The sequence below is a fragment of the Nerophis ophidion genome, linkage group LG19 (assembly GCF_033978795.1).
Source record: "Nerophis ophidion isolate RoL-2023_Sa linkage group LG19, RoL_Noph_v1.0, whole genome shotgun sequence".
Taxonomy (NCBI): Eukaryota; Metazoa; Chordata; class Actinopteri; order Syngnathiformes; family Syngnathidae; genus Nerophis; species Nerophis ophidion.
Window position 1 is genome coordinate 14,538,895 of NC_084629.1, and position 12,154 is coordinate 14,551,048.

Genomic DNA, 12,154 nt, shown 5'->3' on the forward strand with positions numbered 1-12,154 from the left:
AAAATGATTCCCGGGCGTGGCCCCCGATGCTGCTCATGGCTCCCCTCACCTCCTAGGTGGTGATTAAGAGTGTTAGGTGAAATGCAAAGGACAATTTCTCCACACCTATTGTGTGTGTGCCAATCATTGGTACAAACCCCGTTTCCATATGAATTAGGAAATTGTGTTAGATGTAAAAATAAATAGAATACAATAATTTGCAAACTTTTTCAACCCATATTCAGTTGAATATGCTACAAAGACAACATATTTGATGTTTAAACTGATAAACTTTAGAACTTGACGGCAGCATCACGTGACAAAGAAGGTGGGAAAGGTGATAATAAATACTGGTAAAGTTGAGGAATGCTCATCAAACATTTATTTGGAGCATCCCACAGGTGTGCTGGCTAATTGGGAACAGGTGGGTGCCATGATTGGGTATAAATACAGCTTCCCAAAAAATGCTCAGTCGTTCACAAGAAAGGATGGGGCGAGGTACACCCCTTTGTCCACAACTGCGTGAGCATCAAACAGTTTAAGAACAACGTTTCTCAAAGTGCAATTGCAAAAAATTTAGCGATTTCAACATCTACGGTCCATAATATCATCAAAAGGTTCAGAGAATCTGTAGAAATCACTCCACGTAAGCAGCATGGCCAGAAACCAACATTGAATAACCCTGACCTTCGATCCCTCAGACGGCACTGTATCAAAAACTGACATCAATCTCTAAAGGATATAACCACATGGGCTCAGGATCACTTCAGAAAACCACTGTCACTAAATACAGTTCGTCTTTACATTTGTAAGTGCAAGTTAAAGCTCTACTATGCAAAGCGAAAGCCATTTATCAACAACATCCAGAAACGCCGCCGGCTTCTCTGGGCCCGAGATCATCCAAGATGGACTGATGCAAAGTGGAAAAGTTTTCTGTAGTCTTACGAGTCCACATTTAAAATTGTTTTTGTGTCATCCGGACCAAAGGGGAAGCGAACCATCCAGACTGTTATCGACGCAAATTTCAAAAGCCAGCATCTGTGATGGTATGGGGGTGCATTAGTGCCCAAGGCATGGGTAACTTACTCATCTGTGAAGGCACCATTAATGCTGAAAGGTACATACAAGTTTTGGAACAACATATGCTGCCATCTAAGCGCCGTCTTTTTCATGGACGCCCTTGCTTATTTCAGCATGACAATGCCAAGGCACATTCAGCACCTGTTACAACAGCGTGGCTTCATAAAAAAAGAGTGCGGGTGTTTTCCTTGACCGCCTGCAGTCCAGATCTGTCTCCCATTGAAAATGTATGGCGCATAATGAAAGTTAAATATGAGAGGCGAAATGTCTTTCAAGACAAACTGAACAGTTGCAGTTGAGATAAAGTCAATGCTCTGAGAAAACGACTGAGATGGAGATATTTTGGCTCTTCAGTACAAACAAAAAATGTGAATGTGATTTAAACAAAATGGTGACATGTGTTCGTAATGTCTTCCCTGCTAGGTACCACATCTACTTGGTGGATGAGAACAACCCGGGCTTCGACGAGCCCAGAGCTTGTTTTTACGCCGCACAGATCATCCAAGGCTTGGAGCATCTTCACCAGAAGAGAATTATCTACAGGGATCTCAAACCTGAGAACGTTCTCCTCGATAACGACGGTCAGAAATCGACTTTGTTGGGATTCTCCCTCGTTGTCATTTAAAACTGATCATAGGTTGTCCGAGTAGGAAACGTACGCATATCTGATCTGGGCCTCGCCGTGGAGTTGAAAGAGGGCAAAACCATGACTAAAGGCTACGCTGGAACACCAGGTAACCAACGTGCCATATTTCCTTACATTCATTATACTGTAACTGCTCAATATTAGCAATTAGGAAATGTTGTATGCCTTACTCCCAATAGTCTGCTTGTAGGTTTTTGTTTTGTTGGATTGCAGGGTACATGCCTCCAGAGATGCTGAAAGGAGAGAAGTACGACATGTCAGTGGACTACTACACTCTGGGAGTGACCTTGTTCGAGTTCATTGCAGCCAAGAATCCATTCAGAAACCGAGGGGAGAAGGTTTGTTAATGAGAAAAGATATATACAGTCATGGTCAAAAGTTTACATACACTTGTAAAGAACATAATGTCATGGCTGTCTTGAGTTTCCAATCATTTCTACAGCTGTTATTTTTTTGTGATAGAGTGATTGGAGCATTTGTTGGTCACAAAAAACATTCATGAAGTTTGGTTCTTTTATGAATTTATTATGGGTCTATTGAACATGTGACCAAATCCGCTGGGTCAAAAGTATACATACAGCAATGTTAATATTTGGTTACATGTCCCTTGGCAAGTTTCACTGCAATAAGGCGCATTTGGTAGCCATCCACACGCTTCTGGTTGAATTTTTGATCACTCCTCATGACACAATTGGTGCAGTTCAGCTAAAACTGTTGGTTTTCTGACATGGACTTGTTTTTTCAGTATTGTCCATACGTTTAAGTCAGGACTTTGGGAAGGCCATTCTAAAACCTTAATTCTAGCCTGATTTAGCCATTCCTTTAACACTTTTGACATGTGTTTGGAGTCATTGTCCTGTTGGAACACCCAACTGCGCCCAAGACCAAACCTGATGATTTTAGGTTGTCCTGTTCTTCCTTTTTCATTGTCCCATTTACTCTCTGCAAAACAGGCCCAGAGCATAATACTACCACCACCATGCTTGACGTTAGGATTGGGTTCATGGGATTAAAGGCCTCACTTTTTCTCCTCCAAACATATTGCTGGGTATTGTGGCCAAACAGCTCAATTTTTGTTTCATCTGACCACAGAACTTTCCTCCAGATGGTCTTATCTTTGTCAATGTGATGTCAAAAATAAGAGTTGTAAAAACAATATGTTCTTTACAAGTTTATGTAAACTATATATAAACTATAACTGTTGAAAATAAGAGTTAACTTGTGTGATTAATGACAAAAAATGATCGCATTAATCTTGTACAAACCCCAAAACTAGGGAAGTGGACACGTTGTGTAAATCGTAAATAAAAACAGAATATAATGATTTGATACTTTTCAACCTACATTCATTGAATAGACTGCAAAGACGAGATAATTAACGTTCAAACTGGAAAACGTTATTTTTTGCAAATATTAGATCATTTGGAATTTGATGCCTGCAACATGTTTCAAAAAAGCTGGCACAATTGGCAAAAAAGACTGAGAAAGTTGAGGAATGCTCATCAAACACTTATTTGGAACATCCCACAGGTGAACAGGCTAATTGGGAAAAGGTGGGTGCCATGATTGGGTATAAAAGCAGCATCCATGAAATGCGCAGTCTTTCACAAACAAGGATGGGGCGAAGGTCACTACTTTGTGAACAAATGTGTGAGTAAATTGTCGAACTGTTTAAGAACAACATTTCTCAACAAGCTTTTGCAAGGAATTTAGAGATTTCATCATCTACGGTCCATAATTTCAGCAAAGGATCAGATAATCTGGAGAAATCCCTGCACATAAGCGATGATAGTACGTTCGATCCCTCAGGCAATACTGCATCAAAAAGTGACATCAGTGTGTAAAGGATATCACCACATGGGCTCAGCAACACCTCAGAAAACCACTTTCAGGAACTATAGTTTGTCGCTACATCTGTAAGTGCAAGTTAAAACTCTACTATGCAAAGTGAAAGCCAATCTTCAACAGTACCCAGAAACGCCGCCCGCTTCGCCGGCCCCAAGCTCATCTGAGATGGACTGATGCAAAGTGAAAAAGTGTTCTGTGGTCTGCGAACTTCACATTTCAAATTGTTTTTGGAAACTGTGGACGTGGTGTCTTCCGGAACAAAGAGGAAAATAACCATCCGGATCGTTATAGGCGAATAGTTCAAAAGCCAGCATCTGTGATGGTATGGGGGTGTATTAGTGCCCAAAGGCATGTGTAACTTACACATCTGTGAAGGCACCATTAATGCTAAAAGGTACATACAGGTTTTGGAGCAACATATGTTGCCATCCAAGCAACGTTATCATAGACGCCACTGCTTATTTCAGCAAGACAATGCCAAACCACGTCTTATAGCAGCTTCTTAGTAAAAGAGTGCGGGTACTAGACTGGCCTGTCTGTAGTCCAGACCTGTCTCCCTTTGAAAATGTGTGGCGCAATATAAAGCATAAAATGCCACAACGGAGACCCCGGACGGTTGAACAACATAAGCTGTACATCAAGCAAGAATGGGAAATAATTCCACCTGAAAAGCTTAAAAAATTGATCTCCTCAGTTCCCAAACGTTTACTGAGTGTTGTTAAAAGGAAAGGCCATGTAACACAGGGGTAAAAATGCCCCTGTGCCAACTTTTTTGCCATGTGTTGCTGCCATTAAATTCTAATTTAATGATTAAAAAAAAAAAAAAGTCAAGTTTCTCAGTTTGAACGTTAACTATCTTGTCTTTGCAGTCTATTCAATTGAATATAAATTGAAAAGGATTTGCAAATTGTTGTATTCTGTTTTTATTTGCAAGTTACACAACGTGCCAACTTTACTGGTTTTGGGGTTTGTATATACGCAGATTAATCACAGAATATATTTTGCCTTAACTGTGGGTCGTTACCTCCAACTCTGGGGGTTGTTATGCGGTTGGTGATCAGATCAATGCATACGCAGAGATGAGTGAGGAGACTCACTTGCAAATTTCACTGCAAATGAAACCTTGACGGGACTTTAGATAAAACTTTTATCACGTTTTGGAGCAACTAAATGTAGTGCATTCTAGTAAACCACTTAAAAAAGTATTGCTGTATAAGTGTATAGCGCCGTGAACGCCCCCTAGAGGGCCACCACAGAAATAACACTTTCTCAGGTGTGGTCCCTTAAGAGCCAAAATTGTGTATTTTCATTTGCCTTTCAGTTTTATTGACAGTTTATTTACGAAACATATTCGTTATTATTAATCTAGTTAGAATGTATGGATTTTAGCATTGTGTAATTGGATGCAAATTTATTTTTAAATATTTTTATGAGTCTTTTATTGTGCGGTAACTTTGATTATTATTTATTTTTATAATGAACTTGCCCTAAAGCTTGATAAAAACAATCTTTGTGGTTAACACATGCTTTCGTATCATTTGACAGATCTTTTTTAGGTTTATTTAAGGTAGCGTTATTGAATACGATTAAATCAACATTGTAACACACACTAATGTGGTTCAGAAAATATGAGGACCTTATATGAAACGCACTCAAGTCTTTCTTAGTTCAAACAATTCAGTGAGTGGGATTTGAGTGGGTCCCAAGTTAAAAAGGTTTTCACACTGCATTGTGAAATTTCATTTGTGATCAAATATTGGGCTATTTTGTAAAGTATTTTTTTAGATGATGCAAGCGAGTAATAAACTGATTAATCATGATTAATCCACATTCAAAAGTGTGATTAGTCTGACTAAAACAGATACTCATTGGACAGCATTAAAATGTAAACTTATTAGATAGGCTCCAGCACCCCTCGCCACCCTGAAAGGGACAAGCGGTAGAAAACAGATGGGATGGCTAGTACTACTTTTAAATGTGTTTTGTGTGTGTTCTATTCAGCTGGAACGTGAGGAGATGAAAGAGCGAGTGCTGACCCGCCCGGTGGTCTACACGGACAGCTTCAGTGACAACGCCAAGTCCCTGTGCAGCGCGCTGCTGGCTAAAGAAGTGGAGAAGAGGATGGGCTTCAAGAACGGGAGCTGTGACGAGATCAGGGCGCATCCTTTCTTTCGTGACATCAACTGGAGGAAGCTGAACGCAGGTACCATCACTTCCACTCTTCATGATTCTGGGGTCACCTTAGCAGCCCCAACAATAACATCTTGCTCATTAGTGTTCAATTAATGCCTCATTTTGGCCACTTTTGGCACACCATGGACAGATCACATTTGGTTGTTAAAATATACTCATAATAGTACTTACTATGTAAAAATACAGTCGTGGTCAAAAGTTGACATACACTTGTAAAGAACATAATGTCATGGCTGTCTTGAGTTTACAATAAATTATACAACTCTTATTTTTTTTGTGGTACTGATTGGAGCACATACTTGTTGGTCACAGAAAACATTCATGAAGTTTGGTTCTTTTATGAATTTATTATGAGTCTACTGAAAATGTGACCAAATCTGCCAGGTCAAAAGTATACATACAGCAATGTTAATATTTGGTTACATGTCCCTTGGCAAGTTTCGCTGCAAAAAGGAGATTTTGATAGCCACCCACAAGCTTCTGGATGAATTTTTGACCACTCTTGACAAAATTGGTGCCGTTCAGCTAAATTTGTTTTTTTTCTGACATGGACTTGTTTCTTCAGCATTGTCCACACGTTTAAGTCAGGACTTTGGGAAGGCCATTCATCACATGGACAAAGATTAGACCTTCTGAAGGAAAGTTCTATGGTCAGATGAAACAAAAAATGAGCTGTTTGGTCACAATACCCAGCAATATGTTTGGAGGCCTTTAATCCCAGGAACACCACGCTTACTGTCAAGCATGGTGGTGGTAGTATTATACTCTGGGCCTGTTTTGCTGCCAATGGAACTGGTGCTTTACAGGGAGTAAATGGGCCAATGAAAAAGGAGGATTGCCTCCAAATTCTTCAGCACAAGCTAAAATCATCAGCCCGGAGGTTGGGTCTTGGGCGCAGTTGGTTGTTCCAACAGGACAATGACCCCAGACACACGTCAAAAGTGGTCGAGGAATGGCTAAATCAGGCTAGAATTAAGGTTTTAGAATGGCCTTCCCAAAGTCCTGACTTAAACGTGTGGACAATGCTGAAGAAACAAGTCAGTGTCAGAAAACGAACAAATTTAGCTGAACTGCACCAATTTTATCAAGAGGAGTGGTCAAAAATTCAACCTGAAGCTTGTGGATGGCTACCAAAAGCACCTTATTGCAGTGAAACTTGCCAAGGGACATGTAACCAAATATTAACATTGCTGTATGTATACTTTTGACCCAGCAGATTTGCTCACATTTTCAGTAGACCCATAATAAATTCATAAAAGAACCAAACTTCATGAAAGTTTTTTGTGACCAACAAGTATGTGCTCCAATCACTCATCACAAAAAATAAGAGTTGTAGAAATGATTGGAAACTCAAGGCAGCCATGACATTATGTTCTTTACAAGTGTATGTAAACTTTTAACCACGACTATATATTAAATATGTTAATATATTTTGTGTGAAACCATTGTAAATACATGTTAATTTAGTTGTGGCAAAATCTATTTTCAAATTATATAATGAAGAAATTATGTGTCAAACTGCCGTGCTACTTTTGGGAAATTGTTGTTTATTATATAGTATTATATGCAGTATTATAATATATCATAAAAATATCGTTCTTCAGGATTAGCGCTTCTAATAATATTGTTAATACCCTATTACTCTGCAGGTGACAACATGTTCATGAAGTATTGATTGGCAGTTTTTGGATGTTTTTAGAGGCGCAATAGATGACTCAGATTCATTTCATTGTTAGCCACCTTGTACTTGCCATATTTTACTATCTAAAATGCTTAAAAAAGAAAAAATGTGTTATTGTCATACATAAGGATTGTGAATGATAGGCAACATTTTCAAAAAGTGCAGTTATCCTTTAAATTACATATTTATTTTAATACTTTGTTGTATTTATATATATGTAGTTATTGTTCATTATTTGAATAAACTTTTTTTCATTTTGAAACGTAATTGTAACACATTTAGTAGTTCATAATAATAATAAAAAATATTGTGTATATACTGTAAATCAGGGGTGTCAAACGTACGGCCCGAGGGTCGGATCAGGCCCGGGTAGAAGTTTAACCGGCCCGCGGGATGAGTTTGCCAAGTATAAAAATTAACCTGTAATTTTTGAATGAAAGAAACAAAAAAAAACAGTTCTAAATGTGTCCACTGGACGTCACAATAGCAATTCTTTGTATCTTTGTAGATGATGCCACATATGTACAAAAAAAACCCACATGATGTTAGTAGTTAATCAGTCGATGAAAATGATCAAACTACACTGTAATTTGATTTTGATATAATTTCTTGATCTTGATAGACTGAAAATCAACACCAATGAGTTGACTGATGAACATTATCACATAACTTATTCAGAAAGTATAAATAATGACAAATAAAGTATATATACTATCAATTGCAACAGGTAATTGTTAAAAAACGACATTATGATTTGTACAGACCTCCGATGAGTTGGCGACTTGTCCAGGGTGTACGCCGCCTTCCGCCCAATTGTAGCTGAGATAGGCACCAGCGTCCCCCGCGACCCCAAAGGGAATAAGCGGTAGAAAATGGATGGATGATTTGTACAATTTCAGAATGTGCTTGTTCTATTTTTAAACAAAGAAAACAATCTGAAGTTGTCTTTACTTTAAAGTTATCGTGCCGTGATTTTATCGGTCCGGACCACTTAAGAGTAGATTTTTCTCCAGGTATAGCTCGGTTTGTAGCGCAGCCGTGTCAGCAACTTGAGGGTTGCAGGTTAGATCCCCGCCTTTGCCATCCTAATCACTCCCGTTGTGTCCTTGGGCAAGACACTCTACCCACCTGCTCCCAGTGCCACCCACACTGGTTTAAATGTAAACACTAGATATTGGGTTTCACTATGTAAAGCGCTTTGAGTCACTAGAGAAAAAGCGCTATATAAATATAATTCACTATACTTCATGTTTGGCCCCGATCTAAAATGAGTTTGACACCCCCGCTGTAAACAAACCAAGGATTAGAAATGAATAATTTTTGAGTCATGAAAGTATTCTCAATGAGTACAATGAATTAGGTCTCCATTAAAAAAAAAAATGGTAACACTTAAGTATGGGGAACATATTCTATTTACCAAAGACTTAATTTAGAGTTATTTGGACACTAAGGGAACATATTGTAAGTAACAAATACTTAAAGGTTAGAGTAGGGTTTTTGTAGTGTTGTGTTTTGTTATGTAAGAAGAAACCATATTCATTAAGTGGTATTAAAGGGCTGTGATGAAGGAGTGACTTGTCCAGGGTTTACCGCGCCTTCCGCCCGATTGCAGCTGAGATAGACACCAGCGCCCCCTGCGACCCCAAAGGGAATAAGTGGTAGAAAAAGGATGGATGAATGGTATTAAAGCAGTGGTTCTTATCCTTGTTGGAGGTACCAAACCCCGTTAGTTTCATATGCACATTCAACCAACCCTTCTTAGTGAAAAATAAAATGTGTTTTTTTTTTTTTTAATTCAAGACAAAGTTATGTTTTTGGTAACACTTTAGTATGGAGAACATATTCTAAGTAACAAAGACTTAATTTGGAGTTATTTGGTCACGGTCAGGATTAGAGGGTTAGGGTTATAATGAGACCATGCAGAATAAGGCATTAATAAGTACTTAATAATGACTAGTTAAGAGCCAATATGTTACTAATTTGCACGTTAATAAGCAACTAATTAATGGTGAATATGTCCCCCATACTAAAGTGTTACCATGTTTTTTTTACTGGTGCACAAAATGAACCGTGCATGAACATCACCTTGTTCTAACAACAAAACCGACACTAAAGTCACACTAGACTGCAAAAACGCACAACAAATTACACACCTCCAAATCAGTGTGACTTCTGCTGTTGCCGTATCCGTAATACGCCGATAGGGAGAAGTTTTTATTGAGACGATGAGTCGGGTGGGTTTTGACCTCTGCCGAACCCCTGGGGTTCGATCGAACCCAGGTTAAGAACCACTGTATTAAAGGGAGAAACATATACAACAACTTCCTTACTTAGTACTAATAAGCAATCATTCTGAGGTTATAGAGTGAAGACTCTTAGTTAATGCCTTACTGGTTGTATAATAAGGCCATGCATAATAAGGCATCAAAAAGTACTTAATAATGACTAATTAAGAGCCAATATGTTACTAATTTGCACGTTAATAAGCAACTAATTAGTGGTGAATGTGTTCCTCATAGTAAAGTGTTACCAATAAATCTATTATTCCGATGATGGTTTATTATTAAAACTAAATGTGTGTTGAAATTGTCCAAAATGGATGCTGGTCTGGTCCCCTCCACCCTCTCCCCCGTTATGCCGTAACTTATATGCAAATATTACGCCCCCCCCCCGGCCCTTCTCCAGGCATCCTACCTCCTCCGTTCGTCCCTGACCCCAAAGTGGTGTACGCTAAAAGTCTGGACGACGTCGGCGCCTTTTCCTCGGTCAAGGGAGTGGCCCTGGAGGACCCGGACAAGAGCTTTTTTGACGAGTTCTCCTCGGGCAACATCCCCATCCCTTGGCAGGAGGAGATGATCGAGATGGGAATTTACGGGGAGCTGAACTTGTGGGGCCCTGAAGGCAGCGTCCCCAACGACCTGCGCAGGGAGTCCATACTAGAGCAGCCCAAGTCCTCTACCTGCTGCGTCTCCTAATAACCTCGCTCAGGACCGCCGCCTTCGGACTTTGGGGCATCGCAGGAGAGGCGTGGAGGGCCCATCTCTCACCGCTATCCTTTCCTCTTTCTTCTCAATATTTCTCCCAATTTCTTCTTCCCATTACTGTAAAATATTTACTTTCCTTAGTTATTCCTCTACTGTACTCTTTACTATACTCTTTGCAACTATGAAGGCTGCGTTCACACCTTTCACGTTTGCTTTGGTTCAACAACAGTAACAACACTGTATTTGCGCTGCTGACATTATTCATTTGGCAAATTAGGAACTCCTTCATCTGAGTCCTAATGTGCACTAAGCAAGTGGACCGAGACCACTTGCAAGTAAACTCTGCTGCGGTTCGGCGAAATTGAGTCCTATACGGACCAAGATATGGACCAGTGGTGCGATAACACATCTAGGAGAATATGTATTCTCTCTCTCTTGCTCTTGTTCTTTCTCCTTCCCTCTCTCTTTCTCTCTCTCTCTCTCTCTCTCTTGTATTTCTATCCTTCTTGAGACGTCAAGGAAAAGTACCGTCAATATGAGGACAGGTGAACACGTTAGGACCGAAATCATGGTCCCAATATGGAAAACCATTGCATCTAATAGAGAATATCTCATTTGCACCTATGGTGGTGAAATATATCAAAATTAGGGCGGTCCCAAAAAGGAGGGATTTTTCAAATTGACTGCGTGACTGTTTTAAACGTGCTCCCCCTCTGGTCAACATATGAAATAACAAGTGTGTGTAAGAAATTAGAATGCGCTCCCCTTGGCCAAAATTAATGAAAAAAAAAAAAGTATATAGATACATACTGCAATAACTTGAGGTAAATAATAAAGGTTAAAAACCAATTGCAAAAAAAAAAAATACAAAACACACCTAGAATACAAAACTTTATAGATCTAGAAAGGGTGGTCCTAAAGAGGTAGGCAGTTTTCGGAAGTCTCATGAAGGTAACAATTACAAGTGTGTTGTGTGTTGTGTTGTGTGTGTTGTGTGTGTGTGTGTGTGTGTGTGTGTGTGTGCAGGCATACGTGCGTCTACCGTTCGTGAGACATCAACAAGGAAAAGTACTTTTCATATGAGGCCCGGTGAACAAGTTAGGACCGAAATCATGGTCCCACTACGGAAAACCATTGGATCTAATAGAGAGCCAAATACTACAGTCTGTGAACATTGCTCCAAAGTCAGGATTTTTTGGTTGATTTAATGTGCATACAAAAGTAAACATAGACAAGTGCAAAGGCAGCAATATATGATAAAACAAGATAGCAGCTAAAGGAGGACTTCCCTATGCTCCAATTTCGTTGTTCTTTGAACCTGTCCATTGCAATAATGACAATAAAACTCTATTCTATTCTATTCATCCTCGAAAAAATCCGTCAGGTGAACAGCTGATTTTACGACTTCCGGTGCCGACGTAAGACAACCCGTTTCCTGTATATGACCATAGGATGAAAAAATGCACTACGGTACTACGACTATAGTGGCCATTGACATTTAGCTTCTATATCTGGGTTGCCCAAAGTGTGGCACAGGGGCCATCTGCGGTCCGTCACTCGTTTGTCATCGGCCTTAAGTACCCCTCGTGGTGAAATCTATCAAAATGAGGGTGGTCCCAAAAAGGTGGGATTTTTGAAATTGACTGTGTGTCGCTTTTAAAAGTATTCACGCTCAGGTCAACATATGAAATAACAAGTGTGTGTAAAAAATTTGAAGTGCTCCCACGCTAGTCAACATATGTC

The 12,154-nt window shown here is 39.5% G+C and overlaps 1 protein-coding gene across 1 annotated transcript in view; it reads left to right on the plus strand.

Annotated features, from left to right (window-relative positions):
- Positions 1–11,728, plus strand: part of grk1a (G protein-coupled receptor kinase 1 a) — an 18,000-nt gene extending 6,272 nt beyond the window's left edge. The window contains exons 3-7 of the mRNA XM_061879263.1: positions 1,483–1,640; positions 1,710–1,793; positions 1,919–2,043; positions 5,555–5,756; positions 10,113–11,728. Coding sequence (XP_061735247.1) covers positions 1,483–1,640; positions 1,710–1,793; positions 1,919–2,043; positions 5,555–5,756; positions 10,113–10,402 — 859 coding nt within the window. The 3' untranslated portion in view covers positions 10,403–11,728. The remainder of the gene's footprint in view (positions 1–1,482; positions 1,641–1,709; positions 1,794–1,918; positions 2,044–5,554; positions 5,757–10,112) is intronic.
- The last annotated feature ends 426 nt before the right edge of the window (positions 11,729–12,154 follow it).